Genomic DNA, 27371 nt, shown 5'->3' on the forward strand with positions numbered 1-27371 from the left:
ACTTAAAACACTTAGGGGCTTATTTTGGTGAAAGGGTGAAAACAGACGCTCAGTGGGTGCTGTGCTAATAAGTCCCGTCTGTTTGAAAGTCTGGTTTTAGCCCGCAATTTTGAGGCTAATTGCTGATTAACATGATTTGAACTTGCCTGGAGGCGCTAAAACAGGCACCTGCAGGTTTAGCACTCAAGCGCTGATTAGAAGCAATTTTTGTGGAGCGGTATATGTAGCCTCCACGCACCCACTTCCACTGAAGGTGTGGAGTGCGCTGGCTGACACACAACGGGTCGTTTCAGGATGGATCAGGGACCGAGGGAGAGGGCGCACCGATTCTCGGATATAGCACCGGAGGTCCTGGTGGAGGAAGCCCAGAGGAGGGGGGTGTCCTGTACCTGCGGGGGGTGGGGAGGAGCCCACCTCGCTCTCCTCTCCCTCTCTCCTGCAGCAGTTGGTGTTGCTCTGCCTGGCCTTATGTCTTCCTCTCATTCAGCCTACAGACCAAGGAGGACCCCGAGCAAGATGCCCATGACCAAGCACTCTGTCTCCTGGTGACTCCTAGAAGGTGTCCAATAAGGTAGAGTAGCTCAGCACAGCACTCACTCTCTTTAGATGAAGTCCTCAGAGAATTTCCGGTAAAAATGTTGATAGAGTGTTGGTGAAATCTTGATAAAGTGTCCCAGAAAGTCTTCCGATGTGTCTCAAAAGTCCTCTTCAAACCTCCAACAGCGAGTGAACAGTGAAAGCTGAGCATAGCTTTAAGTAGCCCTTGAAATCCTCAGCAACAATTTGTTTACTCCCAAACAGCTGGTCGCTGTTAGAAGAGGTTGTTAATTGAAGCATTAGCAACCAAAATACCTCTTCAATGAGCGCTAGCAGGCAATTTAATTCTCTATCAAACCCTAAACAATCCTCCGGGCAGCCATTCCTACTAAGATGGTGTCTTCCACTAAAGGTGGGCTAAACAGGTGTTGCAGATCAAGACCCCATCTTGGCCACCTCGGAGGCTCTTTGGCGCCTAAAGTATTCGGGGAAAATCGCCCCCTTAAGATTGAAACATGTGAAACAGAGGAAAATACGGGGCTGCAGGAAGAGCACAAGGCAGTGGGATTAAGTTTTGAATTGGTCTCTGCAGCACAAATCTGATTAGTGGTGTGATGAAATATTCACCACAATTTTGTTGGTGATAGCAATTTGAGTTGTAAAAGTTAAAGAGAGAACATTAAGGGTTGATCTGAAAAGTGCAGAACTGCAAGCTCTCACTCTGGGCATGGTGAACAGCTTGTATGCAATGAGCTGTTTCATTGTTGGAGACATGGGGTCTAAATTCGGTTGATTTGCGCCTCTCGTTAGCGCCCCATGAGGCAAATCAGCACAAATCAACTAGGCCTAGAAATTCAGTTGCATTCGCCAGCCGCTAACGCCATAAGAGGGGTAGATTTCCAGCGCTAGGCACTTAGCGCCCGGGCGCAGAACAATCTGCGCCTACGCCCAACTTCAGTTGACATTTAGCGCCGGCGCAAAGTGTTTGCGCCCGCTCAGCTGCGCGCGCAGCTTATGACGTCATTTCGTCGTGCAACGCTGTTTGTGCGCCCCAAACCGGAAATTCAGTGGCACCCGCCCAATGTGGGCGTGGCGCTGTTAAGAACTGTGAAGTGGAACGCAACAGAGGCCCTGTGGGCCTCGGGGAGCGCTAATTAAAGGGCACTTACACTGACCTATAAAGCCCAGCCATTTTGCTGCAATGACTTTAGTGCTTTGGATTTCTGGACAGAGACCAAGGAACAGAGCTTACTGATTTGGGACAACATAGGAGGTATTTTTGGCTTCTGGCCAGAGCTTGGAAATTTGAATCATTGTGATTTCACTGTTTGCACGTTTATTATGGGGGCTGTATGGGGTTCCAACCCTCAGTTCCAGCATTATGTGCGAAGGGCTCGCAGACGCTGTGCGAGAGGGCCAGCCATGCCTAGACGCAGAGGGGCCATCAGGCGTCGGCAACGTAGGCCTTGCCCACTCAGGGAATACCGGCAGCAGGTGTCCTATCTCACCATGACTGCCGCGCATTGTTAAGAGGCTGCGCTTCAGAAGGGAGGTGGTTGCAGAGATCTGCCAGCTGCTTCACAGAGATCTGCGTCCACAGCTGATGTGCAGGACGTCTCTCTCGGTGGAAGTGAAGGTCACGGTGGCTCTGAACTTTTATGCAAGCGGCTCCTTCCAAGCCGCTGCTGGGGACATAGCGAACATCTCCCAGTTCGCCGCGCATCGCTGCATCCGGCAGGTCACCGATGCCCTTTTCGCGAGGAGACACCAATTCATCTCCTTCCCCATGACCCTAGAGAGGCAGGAGCAGCGTGCAGTCGGATTTGGCAGGATCGCGGACCTCCCCATGGTGCAGGGCGCCATTGACTGCACGCATGTGGCTATGCGGGCACCTATCGACAATGCCGAGAATTACCGCAACCGGAAGGGCTACCATTCCCTCAATGTACAGCTGGTGTGTGACCACAGGCAGCGCATACTAGCTGTCAATGCCCGCTTTCCAGGAAGCAGCCACGATGCATTTATCCTTCGCCAGACTACTGTGGCTGACATGTTCGAGGCACAGCCTCCACCAAGGGGATGGCTTATTGGGGACAAGGGCTACCCTTTGTGTACATGGCTCATGACCCCGCTCCGCGCGCCCAGGACCCCTGCGGAGGAGGCATACAACGAAAGCCATCAAGCCACAAGGAACATCATAGAGCAAACGATTGGCGTCCTCAAGCAACGGTTCCGCTGCCTGGATCGCTCCGGCGGACCTCTACAGTATTCGCCGGATAGAGTCTCCCAGTTCGTCGTCGTTTGCTGCATGCTGCACAACCTGGCTATCCGCAGGACTCAGGCACTGCCACCTGACGTAGCACCACCACCTCAGGAGGACGCGCAGGAGGACCATGAGGAGGAGGAGGAGGAGTACCAGCCCAGGAGGGAGCCACAAGGTCCAAGGGCCGTCCGCCGGCGGCTTATTGAACGATACTTCTAGACCCCCTGTCAGGGAATGGATTGTGGCAATGAACGCACCTGAATGCAGCCGCTCCGCAAGCCCTCAGCCGCTTAACGCAACAACCACTGGAAACATGACACCTGGACAAGCTGAATAAATAAAAAGCTTTATTTAACAAACTCAGGGCCCTTCCCACATGAAACAGAAAAACAGACAAGACCCCCAAAAAACAGTCACAAAAATATCTCACTCCCACAACCTGGGGAGGAATAACAAAACTTGCCCATCCAATTGGCCTTCATCCTCGGCCTTACCAAAATAAGCCCCCCCACAACACAAACACCCCCATATAAAAAAAAACGTTGGCAACACACTCTACTGGGTGTGCCGAGAGGGCGAGTCCTTGTGCAGCCTTGTGCGGCCCCTGCCCGACCTGTTGCTCCGCCTCAACCTGGGCCCTGTGGGTGTTGCAAGGCTGGGGGAAGGCTCCTGAGGGGCAGAATGCGTGACGGCAGATGCCCTTGGGGGTCGGCCTAGACGAGGTCCGGCCCTGGAGGGGCCGGCTGCTGACTGCTGCAGCTGTGGCTGGGCAGCATCAGTCTCTGCAGCAGCTCGTCGCACCTTGGCTGGGGGAGTTGCAGTGGCGGCTGCAGCAATGGGGGCAAGCTGGCTGATGCCAGGCGCTCGCTGGTCGCCAGAGACACTGGCACTCGGCCGGGCTGGCAGTGCAGCAAGCGCAGCAATCTGGTGGAGGCCAGACCGCTGTGCTGCAGCAGGGCGGCGGGTGCCCTGGCGATGCTTCCGCGACACAGCGAGTGTGGCAGAAGTGAGTGCCCGAACTGCCCTGGTCTGTGCCCGCATCAGATCAGTGAGTGTCTGCACGGCACCACTCATGAACTCGCGACTCGCGTCCTGCGCTGCCGCGAGTTGCTGGACACCCCTGTCCTGTGCTGCCGCGAGTTGGTCGACATCCCTGGCCTGTGCTGCCGCGAGTTGGTCGACACCCCTGGCCTGTGCTGCCGCGAGTTGGTCGACACCCCTGGCCTGTGAGTCCCCGAAAGCGGCCACACTATGAGCCAGGGACTCAATGGCCTGAGGCAACTGTCCCACAACCCCCATGAACTCCTTGTGGCGGCGCTCAGAATCCGCGGACATTTCATCTAGGAGACGCACCTCCTGGGCGAGGACCGTCTCCGGACTGGAGGCCGGACTCTCCCTCTGGGGAGAAGGCCGCCGTTCTGCCCGGCCCTTCCCACGTGCCTGGACGCCACTGGGCCCAGGAGCTACACCCCCCTGCAGCACTTCCCCCTGGCTCTCCTCCAGGCAAGACGTCTCCCCTCCATTGCCATCCCCTGGCGCGGATGAGGCTTCCCCCGATGTGCCGCCTTCCTGTTGGTCCTCGTCGTCCTCCTCTTCCGAGGGACTGGCACTCTCAGCTTCAAGGACCTCCTCCTCACCAGCTGAAAGCAGGAAGGCACAAGAGTAGCTTTAGAGTGAGGACAGGGCGTCAGCGAGGGAGGCATGAGTGGTGGCATTCAGCGCATTGGTCGGACAGTGGCAAAGGATGTAGATCTGATGCGCTAGGGGAACGAGAGAGGTCCAAACGGTCATGTCCTTACCATTGGGTCGCAGCACAGGGTCGGCATCTCCAATGACAACAGGGCCAACCACCCGGCCACGCATGAGTCGAGCCACGCTCTCCTCCAGCTCACTGAGCTCCTGGAACTGGGCACGGCCTCCCCCGGTGACATTCTGGCTCTTCAAATTCCGGGCCATCTTGGCCTACAAGAGAAAGGACGGCCTCTAAGTACAGTGTGGTGGCCTGTTGTTGTGTGCACTGCCTCCCATGGTGGAATAGCTTGGCCAGTGTGGTGCCCTGTTGTTGTGTGCACTGCCTCCCATGGTGGAATAGCTTGGCCAGTGTGGTGCCCTGTTGTTGTGTGCACTGCCTCCCATGGTCGAATAGCTTGGCCAGTGTGGTGCCCTGTTGTTGTGTGCACTGCCTCCCATGGTCGAATAGCTTGGCCAGTGTGTTAAGTGCAGAAAGTGCTATTGAGGATCATGCCAGTGCCATAGCTGCGGGAGGAGGGCTGGCCATTAGGCCTTTGAGGTCCCTTTGCCCATAATGTGAGGTGCACATGCAAGGATGAGGAGGACACTGGAAAGGGTACTCACCCTGACCATCCGAGTGAGGTCGTTGTACTTCTTGCGGCATTGGTCACCAGTCCTGGGGACATCGCTGTTGACTGACACCCTGTGGGCGATTTTCCTCCAGGCTCTCCTGTACTGCCTCCTGGGAGCCTTCTTGCCACTGTCCGGGCACAAGATCTCTTTGTACCTTTCCAACCCCCTAACCAGCACCCTCAAAGCATGCTGGGAGAAGCGCTGCGCTCGTTCACGGGCCTTCTCCATGGCTTCAGGCGCTATTTGGGTCCACCAGCAGTGTTCAGGCCTAGCTGCAGGGCTCCACTATCCAGGGCGTGGCTGCAGACCAAGTCGACCCTTCCCCCTTTAAGAGCTGGCCGGCGTCAGGGTGTCTGCTGTCAATCAAAACATGACCGCACCTGCGCTGCGCCCGGCCTCGGCATTATCAGTCCGCACTGCCGGCTTAGCGCCTAAAGATAGGAGTGCAACGCCAGTTTCAGCGCTCGCCCAAACTCTTGGCCAAATCTACTGAATTTCGGCGAAGTGACCTGCACTTTCCAGCGGGCGCTAACTTTAGCGAACGCCCAACTTTACCGCCCCAAAAGTGGCTATACTGAATTTCTAGGCCCTAGTGTTTTGGTGCAGCGCCGCTAACGCCTCCCGCAAAATTCAGCTGGAAATAACCGTTTGCACTGCCGGCGATGACATCACTGCCGTGCGCAGCGCCCCGGCTGTAATATTGGGTGGCGCCCCACGACTTACCAGGGGGGCCGACCTGCGGCTGGGGCGGCGCTAGTTCAAGGGGAGGTGCCGGGCGGCCATTTTTGTTGCTGGCCGCCTGCCAGCATCTGCCCCCGTTGCTGTCCCCGGCCCCCGTGAAGCCCTCCCCCCGCGGGGTGCCGGCTGCTCTCGTTTGCCGGCACTCCCGATCCCTGGTGGCCCAGCTGGGCGCCGGGACATGCTTCGTCAGGCCCCTCCCCTTTAATAAGGTGAGGAAGGCCTACAGTACCACGGCGCAAAGTGCCGCAGTGCCGCAATATTGGCTTGCAGCGCCCCAAGAGGGACATGGGACGCTTCCAGTAGCACCCCTCCTCCCTCTCGTGGCACTACCTGGGAAAATCGGCCGCGGGGGTGCTAAAATTAGCGCCCTAACGAAAGTAGCGCTCCAAAGGGGGCGCAACCCAATTTTTACCCCTTGCTGTCAGACGCATGGAATTATCACTCTACTGCACACACAATGTCACGTGGGGGGCTCAGCACTCCCCTCCCTCACGTGGGGGGGGGCTCAGCACTCCCCTCCCTCACGTGGGGGTGCTCAGCACTCCCCTCCCTCACGTGGGGGGGGGGCTCAGCACTCACCTCCCTCACGTGGGGGGGGGGCTCAGCACTCCCCTCCCTCACGTGGGGGGGGTGCTCAGCACTCCCCTCCCTCACGTGGGGGGGGGGCTCAGCACTCACCTCCCTCACGTGGGGGGGGCTCAGCACTCCCCTCCCTCACGTGGGGGGGCTCAGCACTCCCCTCCCTCACGTGGGGGGGGGGCTCAGCACTCCCCTCCCTCACGTGGGGGGGGGGCTCAGCACTCCCCTCCCTCACGTGGGGGGGCTCAGCACTCCCCTCCCTCACGTGGGGGGGGCTCAGCACTCCCCTCCCTCACGTGGGGGGGGGCTCAGCACTCCCCTCCCTCACGTGGGGGGGGCTCAGCACTCCCCTCCCTCACGTGGGGGGGGCTCAGCACTCCCCTCCCTCACGTGGGGGGGGGGCTCAGCACTCCCCTCCCTCACGTGGGGGGGGGGCTCAGCACTCCCCTCCCTCACGTGGGGGGGGGGCTCAGCACTCCCCTCCCTCACGTGGGGGGGCTCAGCACTCCCCTCCCTCACGTGGGGGGGGCTCAGCACTCACCTCCCTCACGTGGGGGGGGCTCAGCACTCCCCTCCCTCACGTGGGGGGGGCTCAGCACTCCCCTCCCTCACGTGGGGGGGGGCTCATCACTCCCCTCCCTCACGTGGGGGGGGCTCATCACTCCCCTCCCTCATGTGGGGGGGGGCTCATCACTCCCCCTCCCTCACGTGGGGGGGGGGGCTCAGCACTCCCCTCCCTCACGTGGGGGGGGGGGCTCAGCACTCACCTCTCGAAAATCTTGCTCAAAGAGTCGGAGCTGCAGGCACTGCTCGAGCTTCAGCTGGTGCTTATTCCAAAACTCATCAAAGGCCATTTCAGTCTCGTCCAATTGAGCGAGCAACCTGCAACCAGAAGGAAAAGATAAGACCCAGACCTTGTACCGTCTACTGAATACTAATGGGAAATAACCACTATAATACCAGCTTGTGAATCTTTTCATACAATGAGGCAGGTTGCATTGTGTTATGAAATGTAATTAAATAAACACCGTCACATCCCCACTTTCATTTGCTATCCAAATCATAAAATAACTCAAGGGAACACTCACAGCTGAAAATCTGTGCTTCCTGACTGAGATACCCATCGCTATTTCTCATTATCATGGAGTGGCTTTCCAGACAAAAAGCCAGAAGCTGAAGAATTATTACACGGTGATCATCACTGCCGAAACCCAAGGGCCCATCACAATGTGTGAATGGTCCGTCCCAGAAATGTTATCGATCACCACTGCACTGATATTAAAAGCACTGCTTCCTTTCAACCGGAATGGGATCCTCTCAATCACAATCTCAATGTCAACGCAAAACAGGACCACTGCAGTCCTGTCAGAGGTACAGTGGGAGTGCACTGAAAGGCCCGCACCTTTTCAACGCCATAAGGTTTCAACTTTAACAGGATACGATTATATGAAGAAGGGTGGGAGGAGGCTCGGATGGACCATAAACACCAGCATAGACCAGATGGGCCGAATGGCCTGTTTCTATGCTGTGGATTCTGTGTAACATCACACAAATAAAAAGCTGCAAATACCAGAAATCCAAAACAAAAGAAAACACTGGAAGCACACAGTATCGGTGGAGAGAACAGGCAGGTACAGGTTTGGGTCGGGGTTCGGATCAAACCCAGTTCTGATGGCAGACGCTGCCCCAAACATTTACCTGTCTTTTTCTCTCTATAGATGCTGACTGATCCGCTGTGTGCTTCCAGCAGTTTCTGTTTCAGGATCACAAAATGATCTGCTGTGATCTTTTAACGCTTATCAGACCAGTTCTATGCAGGTTGTGGGCAATATACCGCCGCATGAAACATTCGCGCCACACAAGTGCCAGGCAATGACTATCTCCAACAAGCGAGAGTCTAACCACCGCCCCTTGACATTCAATGGCATTACCATCACCGAATCCCCCATCATCAATATCCTCAGGGGTCACCATTGACCAGAAACTTAACTGGACCAGCCACATAAATACTGTGGTTACAAGAGCAGGTCAGAGACTGGGCATTCTGCGGCGAGTGTCTCACCTCCTGACTCCCCAAAGCCTTTCTACCATCTACAAGGCACAAGTCAGGAGTGTGATAGAAACATAGAAGATAGGAGCAGGAGTCGGCCATTCGGCCCCTCGAGCCTGCTCCGCCATTCAATGCGATCATGGCTGATCATCCAAATTCAGTACCCTGTCCCTGCTTTCTCCCCATATCCCTTGATCCCTTTAGCCTTGAGAAATATATCCAACTCCTTCTTGAATATATTTAAATAAATTGGCCTCTACTGCCTTCTGTGGCAGAGAATTCCACAGGTTCACCACTCTCTGGGTGAAGAAATTCCTCCTCATTTCTGTCCTAAATGGCTTACCCCTTATCCTTAGACTGTGATCCCTGGTTCTGGACTCCCCGACCATCGGGAACATCCTTCCTGCATCTAGTCTGTCCAGTCCTGTCAGAATTTTATAAGTTTCAATGAGATCCCCTCTCATTCTTCTAAACTCCAGCGAGTATAAGCCCATTCGACCCAATCTCTCCTCATACGTCATTCCTGCCATCCCAGGTATCAGCCTGGTGAATCTTCGCTGAACTCCCTCCATGGCAAGAACATCCTTCCTCAGATAAGGTGACCAAAACTGCACACAATACTCAAGGTGTGGTCTCACCAAGGCCCTGTACAACTGCAGCAAGACATCCTTGTTCCTGTACTCAAACTCTCTCGCTACGAAGGCCAACATACCATTTGCCTTCTTAATCGCCTGCTGCACCTGCATGTTTACCTTCAGCGACTGGTGCACAAGGACACCCAGGTCTCGTTGCACTTCCCCTTCTCCCAATCTATTGCCATTCAGATAATAATCTGCCTTCCTGTTTTTGACACCAAAGTGGATAACCTCGCATTTATCCACGTTATATTGCATCTGCCATGCTTCTGCCCAATCACCCAACCTGTCCAAATCATCCTGGAGTTTCTCGGCATCCTCCTCACAGCACACACGCCCACCCAGCTTTGTGTTGTCTGCAAACTTGGAGATATTACATCTAGTTCCCTTGTCTAGATCATTAATATATATCGTGAATAGCTGGGGTCCAAGGACCGATCCCTGCGGTACCCCACTAGTCACTGCCTGCCACTCGGAAAAAGACCTGTTTATTCCAACTCTTTGCTTTCTGTCTGCCAACCAGTTCTCTATCCAAGTCAATACCTTGCCCCCAATCCCATGTGCCTTAACTTTACACGCTAATCTCTTATGCGGGACCTTATCGAAAGTCTTTTGAAAGTCCAAATACACCACATCCACTGGTTCTCCCTTATCTATTTTACCAGTTACATCCTCAAAAAATTCCAGTAGATTAGTCAAGCACGATTTACCTTTTGTAAATCCATGTTGACATTGTCCGATCCTGTCACTGTTTTCCAAGTGCTCTGCTATTACATCTTTTATAATGGACTCTAGCATTTTCCCCACTACCGATGTCAGGCTTACCAGTCTGTAATTCCCCGTTTTCTTTCTACCACCTTTTTTGAATAATGGGGTAACATTAGCTACCCTCCAATCCATGGGTACTGTTCCAGATTCCATCGAATGTTGGAAGATGATCAGCAATGCATCTACTATTTCTAGGGCCACTTCCTTAAGTACCCTAGGATGTAGGTTATCAGGCCCTGGGGGTTTATCGGCCTTCAATCCCGTCAATTTCCCTAACACCATTTCCCTACAAATACTGATTTCTTTCAGTTCCTCCCTTTCATTAGAGCCTATGTTCCCTGACATCTCTGGGAGGTTATTTGTGTCCTCCTTTGTGAAGACAGAACCAAAATATGTATTTAGTTGGTCTGCCATTTCTTTGTTCCCCATTATAAATTCCCCTGATTCTGACTGCAAGGGACCTATGCTTGACTTCACCAATCTTTTTCTCTTCACATATCTATAAAAGCTTTTAGTCAGTTTTTATGTTCCCTGCAAGCTTACTCTCATATTCTATTTTCCCCTTCTTAATTAATCCCTTTGTCCTCCTTTGTTGAATCCTAAACTGCTCCCAATCCTCAGGTTTACTGCTTTTTCTGGCCAATTTATATGTTCTCTCCTTGGATCTTATGCTATCCCTAATTTCCCTAGTTAGCCACGGTTGAGTCACCTTTTTTGTTTTATTTTTATGCCAAACTGGGATGAACAAATTCTGTAGTTCATCCATGCGGTCTTTGAATGTTTGCCATTGCCTATCCACCGTCAACCCTTTGAGTGACATTCCCCAATCAATCTTACCCAACTCGCGCCTCATACCATCGTAGTTTCCTTTATTTAAATTCAGGACCCTAGTCTCTGAGTCAACTACTTCACTCTCCATCTTAATGAAGAATTCTATCATATTATGATTGCTCCGACCCAAGGGGCCTCGCACAACAAGATTGCTAATTAATCCTTTCTGATTATATAATATCCAGTCTAAGATGGCCTGATCTCTAGTTGGTTCCTCGACATATTGGTCCAGGAAACCATCCCGTATACACTCCAGGAATTCCTCCTCCACAGCATTGTTACTAATTTGGTTAGCCCAATCGATATGTAGATTAAAGTCACTAAAGAATACTCTCCACTTGCCTGGATGAGTGCAGCTCCAACAACACTCAAGAAGCTCGACACTATCCAGGACAAAGCAGCGCACTTGATCAGCACCCCATCCACCACCTTAAACATTCACTCCCTCCACCACCGGCACACGGTGGCTGCAGTGTGTACCATCTACAAGATGCACTGCAGCAACTCGCCAAGGCTTCTTCAGCAGCTCCTCCAAAACCCGCGACCTCCACCACCTAGAAGGACAAGGGCAGCAGAAGCTTGGGAGCACCACCACCTCCAAATCACACACCATCCTGACTTGGAAGTACATCGCCGTTCATTCATCTTCACCAGGTCAAAATCCTGAAATTCCCGCCCTAACAGCACTGTGGGAGCATCTTCACCACACGGACTGCAGCGGTTCAAAGCGGCGGCTCACCACCAGCTCCTCAAGGGCAACTAGGGATGGGCAATAAATGCTGGCTTTGCCAGCGACGCCCACATCCCATGAACGAATAAAAAAAAACAGGCAGTGTTAAAGTTGGAACACCACATGCGGCCCTATCAGATCACACCCACTGTACCTCTGATGGCATTGCAGTAGAAGACCCCCGAAATAGGTCAGGTTCCAGACACACTGGTTCTGGCTGCTGCGGTTAGCTGCTATTTGGGATGGAACCTCCATCCTCCTCAGATATGGGCTCCCACGTCAGAAGGAGCAGGGGCAACCTATGTTCTAGAAAGTAATGCCAATGAACTGGCGTTGACATGCACTGTCTGTACCCCACAGCTCACCTCTCCACAGTGCTCTTATTAGCTAGTGCGTCTGTGTTCAATTTATGATCCGGATTCGTGTTGACTGGTTCTTGAATACTGGAGAGGAGGGAACATCCTTGCCTTCGTGCTTGATTTATATCGTCCTTTGGGAGGGGAGAGAGAGGGAAAATGCAATTAAAAACATCCTTTAAAATCAGAATTCCAGCTTATGTTATAGGATTCTAATATTTCCTCACTGAGGAAAAGTAATGTTCCTGATTTCACTCCTCATCTGATGTTGAAGTCAGTGTGAAGATTTGTTCCTGATTTCACTCCTCACTCCGAAGTTGAAGTCAGTGTGAAGGTTTTCAGCTGACATTGGGTTACCTGAAACTGGCTCACCTTCGGTACCAAGACACATCACCCTCATGTGAGAACTTCTGGAAATGCTCACAACATTCATGTTACAGTGACAGCACTGCTTCCAACTCAACGAAGTTTGAGAGAAACACAAAGGCAGGAATAGGCTCCAGGTAGAGTGGAGGAAGAGAGTCTCAACCATTTGCTTCTCTACTTTCAATAAAAACCAGGTTCCGTGTGTTCCATGTCCGCATTCGCCAGCCCGCCAATTCAACCCATCGAAGCGAACAGGTGGAAAATCACAGCCATGACATTCAAAAGTGACTTATTGTTGTACTGTTCCTTCCCGGTACGTCACAGTCCCTTCATGGTACACTATTCAGTTATACAGTCCCTTCACCGTACATATGCATGACCCTCATTGTATGTTGTACATTACCTTCATTTTGTCTCGCTTTTGTGTGTGTATTGTTAAGAGACCCAAAGTTGTTGTCACATCATTTGGCAGTTCAGTTTCAGCCAATTCTGTTCCAAAGGCCTGAAGCTTCTGTGCAGTTTCCTTCACTGTGACAGCAAAACTCTCAATAGCCTAATGTACAGGACATAGTACACATATATTAGAATGAACCAGACAAATTATGGTAAGATAGGATTGTATACATATATAAAATGGTATTAACTTGAATGGAGACCCAGAGTGGGTAATCCATAATGAAAATGTGACTCAGACTAAATGAATACCTTTACCCAAAGGCACTGATATTAAAATGCATAAAACATTACAATCCTCTCACAAGTTTGAGGTGCTAACTGATTGTGTTTTGGATTTGTGGTCAGTAGAGCTGAAGACATGCCCCTGTAAGTACATGTTGTTGAGGTCAAGTCACTCCAATGCTTTATTAAGGCAATGTAGAGTTAGAGTGGAGGATCATGTGCATTACAAGTTGTCCTTTCGAGAAGCTTCTGTCAATGCTCCTTGCAATGGATCAGTTGTTAAGGACAGTGTTTCGACTCCATCTGGCATGACGGTTTATTCCTGAAACTTATCGAAAGCGGGGTAGGAGGGAAAACATATGATGTAATTAAATCAATGTATACAAACAACAAATGTGCTGTTAAAATTGGAGACAAACAAACAAAATACTTCCCACAGGGGCGGGGGGTGACGCAGGGCTCGCCAATCTCACCGACACTCTTTAATATTTACATAAATGGATTGGCAAAACTACTTGAACAATCTACAGCACCCGGCCTCACCCTATATGAATCCAAGGTTAAATTCCTCCTCTATGCAGACGACCTGGTTCTGCTGTCACCAACTAAAGAGGGTCTACAGCAGAACCTGGACCTGCTGGAGTCATACTGCCAGGCTTGGGCCCTGACAATAAATCCCCAAAAAACCAAAGTCCTTGTGTTCCAGCAAAGATCCAAACATCAGGGACCCAAAATAAATTTCACAGTAGGAACAACCAAAATTGAACAAACCACTAACTACACATACTTGGGCTTAAAAATCAGTTCTATGGGAAACTTCAAACTGGCTGTGAATGAACTGAAAGAGAAAGCAAGAAGGGCTTTCTATGCCATCAAAAAATCAATCCAAATAGAAATCCCAATTAGCATTTGGCTCAAAATTTTCAAATCAGTAATTGAACCAATTGCACTCTATGGCAGTGAGGTATGGGGACCGCTAACTCAACAAGAATTCGCAAAATGGGACAAACACCCAATTGAGATCCTACATGCAGAATTCTGTAAAAGTATCCTCCGGACTCAAAGGAAAACAGTAAACAATGCATGCAGGGCGGAACTAGGCCAATATCCATTAATAATCACTATCCAAAAAAGAGCCACCAAATTTTGGAATCACCTACAAATGAGCAACCCCCAATGCTATCACTACAACGCCCTGAAATGCCAAGAGCTGACCATAAAGAAGAATACCCTCAGTCAACTAGTCCTGGGACTCAGTGAAGTAACTACTAACAATACTAACAATAACCAGCCCCAGGACAGTGACAGGGTAACACAAAGAATTCGACCCAACACAATCGTCGCTAAGCAAAAGGAAAAATATCTGACATATTGGGCAGAAACAACAAAAACCCAAAGCAAACTCAATTGCTACTTGGCCCTAAACAGACAATACAACATAGCTGATTACCTGACCATGGTAAAGGATAACAAACTGAGAAGAACCTTGACAAGGTACAGACTTAGCGAACATAGCCTAGCGATCGAAAAAGGCAGACACAGGCAGACCAGGCTGCCAAGAGAAGACAGGATATGCTCTCACTGCAGTCAGGGAGTAGTGGAGACAGAGATGCACTTCCTCACAGCCTGTGGAAAATATCAGGACATCAGGGAGAATTTCTACCAAAAATTCTCACAAATATGCCCTGAATTCAGAAATCTGAATGACAACCAAAAACTCCCATTCCTACTGGGAGAGGAGAGAAGCTGTGTAACACTGGCGGCACACTATGTTACAGCTTGCCATGAACAGAGGGACAACCAGTAAACTAAGAAAAGAATATATATAAACAATGCGAATGTATATTTATACACTCAGGGATATACCTGTTTATACACTGTATGAATAGAACTGCGTTTATGTGCTCAACCATAAATGTATTTTGATGCTTTGGCAACATAAGATGTAACTTATCATGCCAATAAAGCGATTTGAATTGTGAATTGTGTCAGAGGCCAGAGGGCCTAAGTTCAAATCATGATCTCTGTTGAGTTAGCTGATCTGATCTGGAGTGACAGCAAAGGCAGTAGAATTGAGCTCAGTGACCATAGGATATAGAGAGGGGGGCAGGAGAGATCATCCAGGGTTACCAGTGTTGCTCACATGGTCAAATAGCCTGCCAATAGGTACTAGACTCACATATGATGAATAGGTACTTGGACACGGTATTGGAGAGTAACAGTGCTTGTGGAACTGCCATGTCAAATTGCCAGGCCGAATGGCCGCCTTCTGTACTATAAATTCTACAATAAGTGAGCATTTCAGGAGGAGAGAAGATAGGAATCGCCATTGTACTGAACCTCCAGAACTCAGTCATTCCCAATTTAAAGTCACCCAGTTGTTCTTTTTTTCATATAACTAGCCTGTTCAATCACTGAAGGTGTACTTTGGTTTTGGTACCTGTTGTGCAAACTTCAGAAAACCACAATACAATCGGTCAGTCTTAACAATTTGAGGATTTTCTTGGGTTTTGTTTAAAAAAGACCTGGTTAAACATGTTTTTTGTGGGGAATTTCCGAGGGCTTTGGATTTGGGCCATTCCAGGAAACAGTTTTGATATAACAACAGAAAATGCTGGAAAAACTCAGCAGGTCAGGCAACATCCGCGGAGAGAAATTTGAGTTGACGTTTCGGGTCGAACCCTTCTTTGATGACCTGTGCTTCATTCGCAGTCTGTTTCGGAGTTTAGCTCTTCTGCACTTCAATGCTAAGACATTGGGCCAAATCTTGCTGGAGCACGGCATCTCACGGCATGCCCCGTTGTTAGAGTTTATCCCCGACCCTTCAGCTCGAAAATCATTTGCACCGTAGCTTGCTGAAAGTGCGAGCTGATAACGGCGCGGCGAGGACAACGGGGCATCTGGGACCTCAGTGAACGTTGGGACCAACAGTCTAGCAGCTTAACCAATGAGATTTAAGGATTGCAAAATCAACAGAGGAATGATGGATAAGGAAATAAGGTGAATTAGAGTCAAATCAGGGACAGAAAGAGGAATAAAGAGAGGGAAAGAGAGATTGGATTGAGAGAGAAAAAAAGAGACAGAAAGGAAAATTAAGAATTACATTTTAAATTTTAAAAATCTCTAAGAAGAATTTACTACCTGCAGGAATGAGACCACAATTTAAATCATTCCCTTTCTGGGCCGGAGAGTTTGACTGGCATTGCAGCAACAATTATCATGTTGTTAAAAGGGTACTTACACTGTTAAGTAGGAGCCCGAACATTCTGCCGCAAGTTTAATGGGCAATTAATATGCAAATCCAGCAAGTTCTTAAAAACAACGGTGGGATTAGGGCGAGATGCTGTTTGCGTGAAGTAAATGGCAGAGCACCATAAATCGACCAGCAAGTTGTGGAGATTCACACCTCACAGCGTGTCTCTTAATCCCCTGAATTTACTGGCCAATTTGCGCAAGATATAACCCAATGTACGAACCAGCTATGGTAATTTAGTCACTGGATAGGGCCTAAAGCAACATGGTGAGGTTTGGAAGCTCAGTATCAGTTTCAAATAAAGGACACCAGGACTGAGCGTCACTGTCTTGAAAATGTGGTTCAAAACCAGAAAACTACTAAATAACTGTGCAGGTGCTGAAAGCTATTCAAACACCTTTTTGGGAACATAAAAAAAAAGATAAATAAAAACAAAAATTACCAGGGAAGCAAGAAGGAGCCAAAAAATCTTACAACTATGTTAATAGTGGAAGGAAGATGAAAGAACGTTTGGAACCATTAAAGGATATATTTGGGCAAAACTGCTGCAGCTGAGCTTGAGGCAGATTGTTGAATGGATTTTTCACATCACTTTTCACGAAGGACGACTACAGACAAGGTCCAGTCAAAGTAAATGGCACGAAGCGGCCCACAGAGCAAATAAAAGTACATTAGTGAAGAGTACAGAGTACATTAGGTGGAAACTGGAAGCTTTAAAAATCCACAAGGCTCTTGGGCCCACGAAGTTCATCCTAGAAACCTCAAGGAACTAAAAGAAAGACTTGCATTTCTACAGCGCCTTTCACGACCTCAGGACGTCCCAAAGCACTTTACAACCAATTAAATACTTTTGAAGTGTAGTCACTGTTGTAATGTAGGAAACACGGCACCCAATTTGCGCACAGCAAGCTCCCACAAACAGCAATGTGATAATGACCAGATAATCTGTTTGTGATGTTGGTTGAGGGATAAGTATTGGCCAGGACACCGGGGAGAACTCCCCTGCTCTTCCTTGAAATAGTGCCATGGGATCTTTTACGTGCACCTGAGAGAACAGATGGGGCCTCGATTTAACGTCTCATCCAAAAGACAGCACCTCAGACAGTGCAGCACTCCCTCAGCACTGCACTAGACTATCAGCCTAGATTGTTTTGCTCAAGTCTCTTGAACGAGACTTGAACACACAACCTACTGACTCAGAGGCAAGAGTGCTACCCACTGAGCCACGACTGACAAGAAGAGGAAATGATTGATCCTTTGGTAGATATTTTTTCAAAACTCCAAAAGTATTAGAGAGGTAACGAGAGAATCAACATTCCCCAGGTGCAGGGCAAAGGATAAGGTCAGGCCTCTGCCCCCACTGTGTCCCTCCGAGATTTCCTGGGGCTTCCCCATGGGCCATAACTGAGCCAGTACCTGTTACTGGAGTAGGCCCAGAGTAATTCATCTAATGAGGGAGGGAGCATTTCTGGCCTCCCACTTCATTTTTCTGTGGTTACCTCACTGGGGACTCCAGTGCATGAGCGTCCAATGAAACCTGGCTCTCTGGCCGGCCCCAAACCCCCATCAACCAAGGCTTCCACAAGGCTCCCAGGGACAGGTTTTGGAAAGGCAGAAAAGTTCTGTTTTTCAATTTTAAGACCACCTTCCAGAGGAAATCTGGCCTTCAGGCTGCTAATCTCCATTAGAGCTCAAATGTGCACCCATTTTCAAGTGCTAATGCACTCTCTTCCTCTCAGGCAGAGCAATCCTCAAATGCATTGCACCTGTTAGGTGCCAAAGGAAGAAGTTCCACCCTTTATTTATTGTTAAATAAAGCCAGAAGTCACTAAAACCTGACTCTTTTAATTCAGCAGGATTCTTTAAAACTGAAATAGTGAAAGGAATACTTGGGATGATCCTCCAGCAAATGTAAACGACTAAATGGCAGCTGGACGATCAATAACTACTGAACCACAGAAGGAGGCCATTCGGCCCAGTGTGTCTGTGCTGGCTCTTTGCTAGACCAATCCAAAACTGAACCCACTGTCCCACACTCTCCCCGTAGCTCCGTATATTTCTTTGTTTCAAATATTTATCGAATTTTCCTTTAGAAGAAATAACAGAGGTCTCTGCCTCAACCACTCCCTGTGGTAAAGTATTCCTCACTCCAACAACCCTCTGCAAAAATATCTTTTTCTTAAACCCCTCTGCTCACTCTCTAAGTGATAATTTTAGATTGATGACCCCTTTTTCCCCTCAGTAATTAAAATTACTATTGTCCAAGTTAAGAGCTTAATTAAAACAAAAACAAAAATGTACTTTTACTTATTTCCTAATAACATGATTACATTTATCCACTGAATTGTCTTTATTGATTCTTAATGCTTTTGTTAAAATTTTCACTTGAAGGCCTCAGCTCCTCCCAAAAGCCTGGGCTTCCTGTTGATATTTTTGCCCAGCACGGTGACTCTGATTGAATTTGGATTGTGAAGTCATAGCATGTGCAGGGTACCTCATTTCCCAGGATGCACCAGTACCAGAAATTAAGGTAAAAATTTATATTGAGTATTTTTTTTTTTTTAAATAGAGGTTGAGTCTGTGTGGGAAAATCAGAAAAAAAAACCCGAGTGGACTAATTACAGAGGTTATGGTAGCTTTTGTTTTGTTTTGTGTTCTAGCAACTTCAGAAAATGAATCTCTGGATTATTGCCCGAGCCACATGTAAATTGGCATAGAAGCAGATAGATCAGGAGAATTAACACGTGGCAAAAGGGCTGGTGTGGGAAAGTGGGGTTCGTTTTCATGGGACACTGGCACCAGTTCTGGGACAGGAAGGAGCTGTACCGATGGGACGGGCTCCACCTGAACCAGGATGGGACCCGTGTCCTAGCGGAAAGGGTAAATACGGAGGTGGCAAAGGCTTTAAACTAGTAAGATGGGGGGAGGGATCTACAAGAAACAGAACCAGCCTAAATATAAAAACAGGAAAGAGAGCAGAGGAAAGAATAAAGTAAGGGAGGACGTTGATGGCATGGGAATAAATAGAATTATAGAACAGGAGTCTAAAAAGATGGTTAAACATAAAGTGAGAGGGAATCCTATTAAAAATGGGTTAAACTGTCTGTACAGCAATGCACAGTGTCCGTAATAAAACAGGGGAGCTGCAGTCAATCATGCGTTGTGAGGAACCAGACATCGTAGGGATTACTGAGACATGGCTACAGAAAAATCAAGACTGGGAATTAAACATTGGAGGGTATAACATATTTAGACAAGATAGCGAGGGAAAAAGGGGAGGTGGAGTAGCTGTACTTATTAAGGATGTAGAAAAAAGTGACGCAGATATCAGCAAGACAAAAATAGAACCCATATGGATAGAGATAAAAGACAATAAAGGATCAATCACACTAAGAGGCGTAGTCTACAGACCACCTAATAGTGGAAGGGAGGTGGAGAAAGAAATATGCAGACAAATTAGGGAAATTAGTAAAAAAACATAGAATAATCATCATGGGGGATTTCAACTACCCAGATATTAATTGGACAGAAGAGGTAGGTAAAGGGGATAAGGGAATGGAGTTCCTACAATGTCTACAGGACTCCCTTCTAACCCAATATGTAAAAAGCCCAACAAGGGGGGATTCGCTATTGGATCTAGTAATGAGGAATGAACCAGAGCAGACAAGAGAAGTAAAGGTAGAGGAACATCTAGACAATAGTGACCATAATATAATGCGCTTTAAGATGATAATTGAGAAGGACATAATGAATGATGAAAACCAGGTTAATAGATTGGAGAAAAGCTGATTTTGAGGTGCTGAGAACAGAATGTGGGAAAATAATATTGGAAAACAACAATGTAGAACAGCAATGGGAAACATTTAAAATGGTGTTTAACAGAGTGCAGGAAAAATATATTCCGCTAACAAGAAACTAAACTAAACACTAATGAGACTCCATGGATGAATAAAGTCATAAGGGAACAATTGAGGGTAAGGAAAGAGGCATACATTAAGTGCATGGACAGCAGGAGAGTGCATAATAAGGGAGAATACAAACAGATTAGGAGAGAAGTCAAAAAAACAACTAGGAAGGCAAAGAGGAACTATGAAATTAAATTATCAAGGAACATAAAAATAGTAAAATATTTTACAGGCACATCAATAAAAAAAGGTTGGGATGGGAATAGGGCCATTAAGGAATAGACAGGATAATACCACAGGTAACGATAGAGAGGTGGCAGAAATATTAAATAATTATTTTGCTTCGGTATTTACCAGAGAGATAGAACAGGTGGACATGACATTGGATGATGAGATTAGTAACAAGATAAGTTCATTCAAAATAAAAAGAGGGGATGTAATTAAATAAACTAATCAAACTCAAACAGGATAAAACCCCTGGTCCGAATGGATTGCATCCACACATTTTAAAAGAATCTAGGGAAGAGATAGCAGAGGCATTACTACACATACAGTATTTAATAATTTGTTAGAAAAAGGTATAGACCCAGAGGACTGGCGGATAGCTAATGTAATACCGATATTCAAGAAGGGGGATAGAACATGTCCAGGTAATTATAGACCAGTCAGCTTAACATCGGTGGTAGGAAAAATAATGGAATCCCTACTAAAGGAGAAAATAGAAGAACATCTAGAAACCAAAAGTATAATAATGAATAGTCAGCATGGATTTCAAAAGGGAAAGTCTTGCTTGACCAACCTCATTGAATTTTTGAAGAGGTAACAGAGAGAGCAGACAAGGGTAATGCAGTAGATGTAATTTATCTAGATTTTCAAAAGGCCTTCGATAAGGTACCCCATAATAGACTGATGAACAAGATTAGAGAATACGGAGTCGGGGGACAAGTGGCAGAACGGATAACTAGCTGGCTTCAAGACAGAAAGCAGAGAGTAGAGGTAAAAGGTAGCTATTCACAGTGGCAGAAGGTGGGTCGTGGTGTTCCACAAGGATCAGTGCTGAGACCACTGCTGTTCACAATTTACATTAACCATTTAGATTTTGGAATCAAAAACACAATTCCTAAATTTGCAGATGACACCAAATTGGGGGGATAGTGAATACTGAGGAGGACTGCAACAAATTACAGTAGGACATTAATAAACTTGCATAATGGGCATATAATTGGTAAATGAAGTTTAACACAGGTAAATGTGAGGTATTACATTTTGGTAGGAAGAATAGGGAGGTCACTTATTACTTGGAGGGTGCGAGTCTAGGTGGGGTAGAGGAACAAAGGGATCTCGGAGTACAAATACCCAAATCACTAAAAGTTGCGACACAGGTTAGCAAGGCCATAAAAAACCAAACCATGCACTAGGGTTGATTTCTAGAGGGATAGAATTGAAAAGTAGGGAAGTTATGCTAAACCTGTATCGAACCTTGGTTAGACCACACTTGAAGTACTGCGTACAGTTCTGGTCGCCATATTATAAAAAGGATATAGAGGCACTGGAGAGGGTGCAGAGAAGATTTACAAGGATGATACCAGAAATGGGAGGGCATACATATCAGGAAAGGATGAACAGGCTGGGTCTCTTTTCTCTTGAAAAAAGGCTGAGGGGTGACCCAATAGAGGTCTTGAAAATTATGAAAGGATTTGATAGTGTGGACACAGAGAGAATGTTTCCACTTGTGGGAAGAGCATAACTAGAGGCCATCAATATAAGATAGTCACCAAGAAATCCAATAGGGAATTCAGAAGAAACTTCTTTACCCAGAGAGTGGTGAGAGTGTGGAACTCGTTACCACAGGGAGTGGTTGAAGCGAATAGTATCGATGCATTTAAGGGGAGGCTGGACAAGCATATGAGGGAGAAGGGAATCGAGGGTTATGTTGATAGATTTAGATGAGGAAAGACTGGAGGAGGCTCGAGTGGAGCATAAACACCGGCATGGCCTGGTTGGCCTGTTTCTGTGCCGTATATCCGATGTAATCCTATGAATTAGACAGAGGGGAAAGGGATGATCTTTACTCTATTTTCAAAATATCAACTGATCTTGAAGCCAACTAATTATCTGTTTTTGTTGAGTTAGAAAGGGTTAATGCCAATAGGCTACACCTCTGTGAGAGAGAGAGGCAGACAGTTTTGTTCATTATCCTAATTTTTTGTTAAGTTTAAGTTTGAAAGCAAACAAAGCCTGTTTGAAAGGAATAGGAAGGGAGGAGGGTGAGGGTGAAGGGTCCGTTGACTTCTCACCATCCGCCCTTGGGTTCATGAAGGGTGAGGTAAGAGATGAGAGCGAGGATTGGGAAGATATAGGGATTGAGGATGCAATGATGTCTCAAGTGTCACACTTAATTCCTGTCACAATCTCTTGATCATACTTTGTTGATAACACCCCTATTGTCACAAAACATTGGGATAGATTTTGCTGAAAAGATAACTGCATCTGAATGACGCACAATCTGAAAATTGTCCAGCAACTTGTAGTGATGAAGAGATACCCTGTGAATTGCAAATCGGCACAAGTTGCTAGACGATTTGCACCACTCCTGATAACTTCACAAAAACGGCATCTTAACGCTGCTTAAGTTCCGTGATTTTCATGAAGTTGCTGCATTTGCACATTAATTGCTCATTAAACTCGTCACAGAAAGGTAAGCCTAGTAATTAACAGCATAAGTACCCTTTTAATGACGTGATAATTGTTAATGACTGCCAATCAACCTCTCTTGCCCAGAAAGTGAACAATTATAAAAGTGTGGAGTCTCATTCCTTGAGGTTGTGAATTGTTTTAGGAGATTTTTTAAATGTCAAATTGTAAACTTTATGTAAAAAAAATTCTTACTTTTTCCTTTGTCTCTTTTTTTCTCTCTCTCTTAATCCAATCTTTCTTTCCCTTTCTTCATTTCTCTTTCTGTAACTGATTTGACATTGAATTCACCCTTTCTAATTCACCCTCCTTCTCAGTGCGTCCTCTGTCTCTTCCTCAATCTTTAGATCTTATTGGTTAAGATACACTGTTTGTCCCGTCGTTCACCGAGGTCCCAGATGCCCTGTTGCCCTCACCACGCTTCCAGCAACTTTGTGGGCAAAACATTTTTAAACCTAAACATGCACAAACAAATCTAACTAACGGGGCACACCGCTCCACAAAATCTGGCCCATTGCATCCTCCAACTTGCCATAAGCAATATGACGGGAGGTCTACTAGTACAGGAAACTTTGGTTTATCTGGAGGTTGTATGTCCGGAAACCTCGATCTAACGGCAGAAATCAGCAGCCGTTTTGGTTAGGTTTTTTTTCTTCTCCTAGAATATTTTTTTTTTTTTTTTATAAAAACAGTCAGGCTCTGGAAAGCGTCTCTGTAGCTTAGCAACAGCTTCAGAGACACTTCCAAGGTACGGGCCGAGTGTTTACAAGCTGTTGCTAAGCAACAGTGTTTGTTGTCAGATATGGAGATGAAAACCTCCGTATCCTTCAACATTAGCGTTGGTCTATCCGGAAGTTTTGATAGATCGGCAGCAGCTCGGTCCCGTTGGTGCCGGATATCGCGAAGTTTCCTGTATATAAAAAAGTTGATCACTACTCACAGTCCGATGGCAGAACCACTGACTGTGGCAGTACTCCAGGGTACCTCCAAGTTCCTGGGTCAGCTGCGTTTTGTCGATGTAACTGTGTAATTCTGTTACTGAATTCAGCATTATGATCTGCAAGAGAAGATCCTTATAAATACAGTGAGCCTATAACACACTACAAAATCAAAGGTTTCTTAACTGGCATAAATCAATTAAACTTCTGCTAAACAAACACTCAGCATTTTTCAGAAAATAGCAAATGGTTTATGAAACTAAATGAAGTAAACCGGCTGTTTTAAGACAAAAGCAAAATACTGCGGATGCTGGAAATCTGAAATAAAAACAGAAAATGCTGGAAATACTTAGCAGGTCAGGCAGCATCTGTGGAGAGAGAAACAGAGTTAACGTTTCAAGTCGATGACCCTTCGTCAGAACTGGGAAAGGTTAGAGATGCAACAGGTTTTAAGCAAGTACAGAGGCAGGGAAAGGGGGGAGAGGAGGAAAGAACAAAAGTGAAGGTCTGTGATAGGCTGGAAGGCAGGAGAAATTAAGAGACAAAAGGGATGATGGAGCAAGGCAAAAGAAGATGGCAATAGGAAAAGTAAAGGGACAAAAGATGAGTTTAGTGGAGGTGTAAATGGGAATAGCAGAATCATCAGCAACAGCTGCCATCCAAAAAAATGGGGGCAGAGGTTATGATCTGGAATTGTTGAACTCAATGTTGAGTCCAGAAGGCCTAATAGAAAGATGAGGTGCTGTTCCTTGAGCTTCATTGGAACAATGTAGGAGGCCGAGGACAGAGAGGTCAGAGTGGGAGTGGGGCGGAGAATTAAATTGACAGGCAACCGGAAGCTCAAGATCACACTTGCGGACTGAACGGAGGTGTTCCGCAAAGTGGTCACCCAATCTGTGTTTGGTCTCCCCAATGTAGAGGAGACCGCATTGCGAACAGCAAATACAATATACTAAATTACCCCCCCCCCCACCCCACAACCCCCAAGGGCGAGGCTCCCCCACCTGGAGTGTGAACATAAAATAACCCAGAAGTACAAGTATTACCTCTAAGCTTTCAGGTTATGCGTTCATTTATACAAATATGTCAGAAGGTGCCTAGACTTTCTTGCCTTGGTTGAGTTACTATCAGAATGACAATGCGCAGGTAGAGCCTCCTATGATTGCCCAGTCGCTTCTTTTAAGTTACATGTGAGAGTCCATCATCCTAGAGGCTGCACTCACTGAAGATGACTAGTCTGATGATCAGCCGAACAGCTCTGCAGCAAAAACCCCAGCTCCAGGCTGAGCAACTCCATTGTGGCATCATGCTTATTCAAGCATCTAGATATAGCCGCATGAGGTATATAAATAGCGAGAGAGAGAAGGTATGTCACAGAGTGATGCATCAAGCACCAGTGAGCAGAGGGGCAAGAGAGAGCAAGAGCCAGTCACACCTCACTGGAGGGCAGGGTTCAGAAGAGATAAATGATCAAGGAACATTAATATCGTGTGCAGGCAGTGAAAATGGTTTCCATGCATGTGGTGGAGATGCTGGATGGAGGAGTCCACTACCTGTTTCTGCCACACTGCATGGAAAATATGGCTGCCCAGGAGATATCTGCAGCAACAAGGCATCAGGAGGTGGTTCCGGGGAGACTTGTGGCTTCTGGAATGGCAACTACAACAGTTTCTATAGATTCCTTGCAAGACACCCTTAAAAACGCCATAGCTCTGGGTTTTCAATGATTAATTCAGATTATTGGGTCTGCTCTCATGCCGATTATTCGCCCAAATGTGCCCGTGTCCAGTACCAGTGGGCTGGCAGGAGTGGTAAAAGATGCCGCTGTCTCCCAGGATAGCGACCCTGATGCACCTTCCTTTTGTCCCCTCCTACGCCAATGTATGAAGGAGCTTTATGCCGGGGCCTGGCAACCTTTTTAATTGCAAGAGATGTGTCGCTGGAAGCAGGTCCTTCAAGGGGAGCAGCATCACTGAGATGAGTGTCACCTGTCCTCAAAAGCGCCAGTGGAAATGTTCCAACCACGTGCCTCCCAACCTCCTGGCACTCAATGAGCACCAAGCAGAAGTAAGAGCTTAGGAACATGCGTTAGTTTAAAGGCTGGAACACAGTGTAGACACAGGGGTAAATAGTCAAAGTAGTCTTGTGTATCTTACTGTAATTATGAAACATGAAATTTGTCAGTGTGATTGTATGATTCTACTGGAATATACTGCTCCTTATGGTAATATTGTGATTGAATGACTTCTCCCTGAATCGACCAAAGATTTATTGCATTGGGGAACAGTGCTCAGACTGGGGCAATCAATCAATGGGCATTGCTCAATGTTTCAGGTCAAATATGAAAGCCATGATTAAGCTTTATTGGAAACAATTGCTGATTATCTCCTGCAGTTTATCTTGAGTGACTGGTAATGGGTTTCTCCAAGGCACCTCCTCTCTATCCTGCCTCCCTGTGATCAGGTGAATGAGGGTCTTTTCCTTTACCCTCCTTTCATCACCTGCAAGAACTAACCCTTTATGAGTTTCATAATTGTGCAGTAGGCAACAATTATTATAAATATCCTTGCCGGGATGTGCTGCAGAGATCCTCTAAACCTACTGAGGCACCTGAAGCAGGATGTTAACTTACTGATTCTTCACTCTGCAATAATTCAGATGAACCCTCGGGCCTCGTTATACATGCTCTTCGCTGGAAAGGAATTTGCAAAGATAGGGAGGGCCGAGGTCAGAGAGGGATTTAAATACAAGGATAAGAATTTTAAATTGGAGACATTGAGGGACTGGGAGCCAATGTAGGTCAGCGAGGACAGGGTGATGGTGGAGTGGGACTTGGCGGGGGAGCGAGGACAGGGTGATGGTGGAGTGGGACTTGGCGGGGGGGGCGAGGACAGGGTGATGGTGGAGTGGGACTTGACGAGGGAGCGAGGACAGGGTGATGGTCCAGTGGGACTTGGCGGGGGGGCGAGGACAGGGTGATGGTGGAGTGGGACTTGGCGGGGGGGGGCGAGGACAGGGTGATGGTGGAGTGGGACTTGGCGGGGGGCGAGGACAGGGTGATGGTGGAGTGGGACTTGACGAGGGAGCGAGGACAGGGTGATGGTCCAGTGGGACTTGGCGGGGGGGCGAGGACAGGGTGATGGTGGAGTGGGACTTGGCGGGGGGGGCGAGGACAAGGTGATGGTGGAGTGGGACTTGACGAGGGAGCGAGGACAGGGTGATGGTCCAGTGGGACTTGGCGGGGGGGCGAGGACAGGGTGATGGTCCAGTGGGACTTGGCAGGGGGGCGAGGACAGGGTGATGGTCCAGTGGGACTTGGCGGGGGGGCGAGGACAGGGTGATGGTGGAGTGGGACTTGGCGGGGGGGGGCGAGGACAGGGTGATGGTGGAGTGGGACTTGGCGGGGGGGCGAGGACAGGGTGATGGCGGAGTGGGACTTGGCGGGGGAGCGAGGACAGGGTGATGGTGCAGTGGGACTTGGCGGGGGAGCGAGGACAGGGTGATGGTGGAGTGGAACTTGGCGGGGGGGACAGAATACAGGAAGCAGAGACTTAGATGCATTGAAGTTTACAGAGTGTGGTGGCCAGGAGTGTACTGGAATAGCTGCGTCTGGAGGTGACAAAGGTGTAATGAGGATTTCAGTGGAAGAAAGCTGAGCCAGGGACACCATGGTCACAGTGTCC

The 27371-nt window shown here is 47.9% G+C and overlaps 2 protein-coding genes across 3 annotated transcripts in view; both read right to left on the reverse strand.

Moving 5' to 3' along the window:
• Positions 1–27371, reverse strand: part of LOC147104930 (guanine nucleotide exchange factor DBS-like) — a 226255-nt gene that overhangs the window by 135396 nt on the left and 63488 nt on the right. For both annotated transcript variants that reach the window (XR_015072374.1, XM_085962067.1), the window contains exons 5-8: positions 23691–23807; positions 12624–12773; positions 11864–11988; positions 7252–7366 (exon numbers count right to left, since the gene is read on the reverse strand). Coding sequence is in view for 1 of the 2 variants with exons in the window: in XM_085962067.1 (XP_085818193.1) it covers positions 7252–7366; positions 11864–11988; positions 12624–12773; positions 23691–23807 (507 nt within the window). In the remaining variant the exon portion in view is untranslated. The remainder of the gene's footprint in view (positions 1–7251; positions 7367–11863; positions 11989–12623; positions 12774–23690; positions 23808–27371) is intronic.
• Positions 3134–6027, reverse strand: LOC147104932 (uncharacterized). The gene is made up of 2 exons (XM_085962068.1): positions 4600–6027; positions 3134–4440 (listed from the first exon to the last, which is right to left on the reverse strand). Exons 1-2 carry the CDS (start codon positions 4754–4756, stop codon positions 3356–3358), a joined length of 1242 nt encoding a protein of 413 aa, XP_085818194.1. The 5' UTR covers positions 4757–6027; the 3' UTR covers positions 3134–3355.

This window comes from Somniosus microcephalus, chromosome 19, assembly GCF_052327205.1.
Source record: "Somniosus microcephalus isolate GS21.2 chromosome 19, FLI_Smic_1.0, whole genome shotgun sequence".
NCBI lineage: Eukaryota > Metazoa > Chordata > Chondrichthyes > Squaliformes > Somniosidae > Somniosus > Somniosus microcephalus.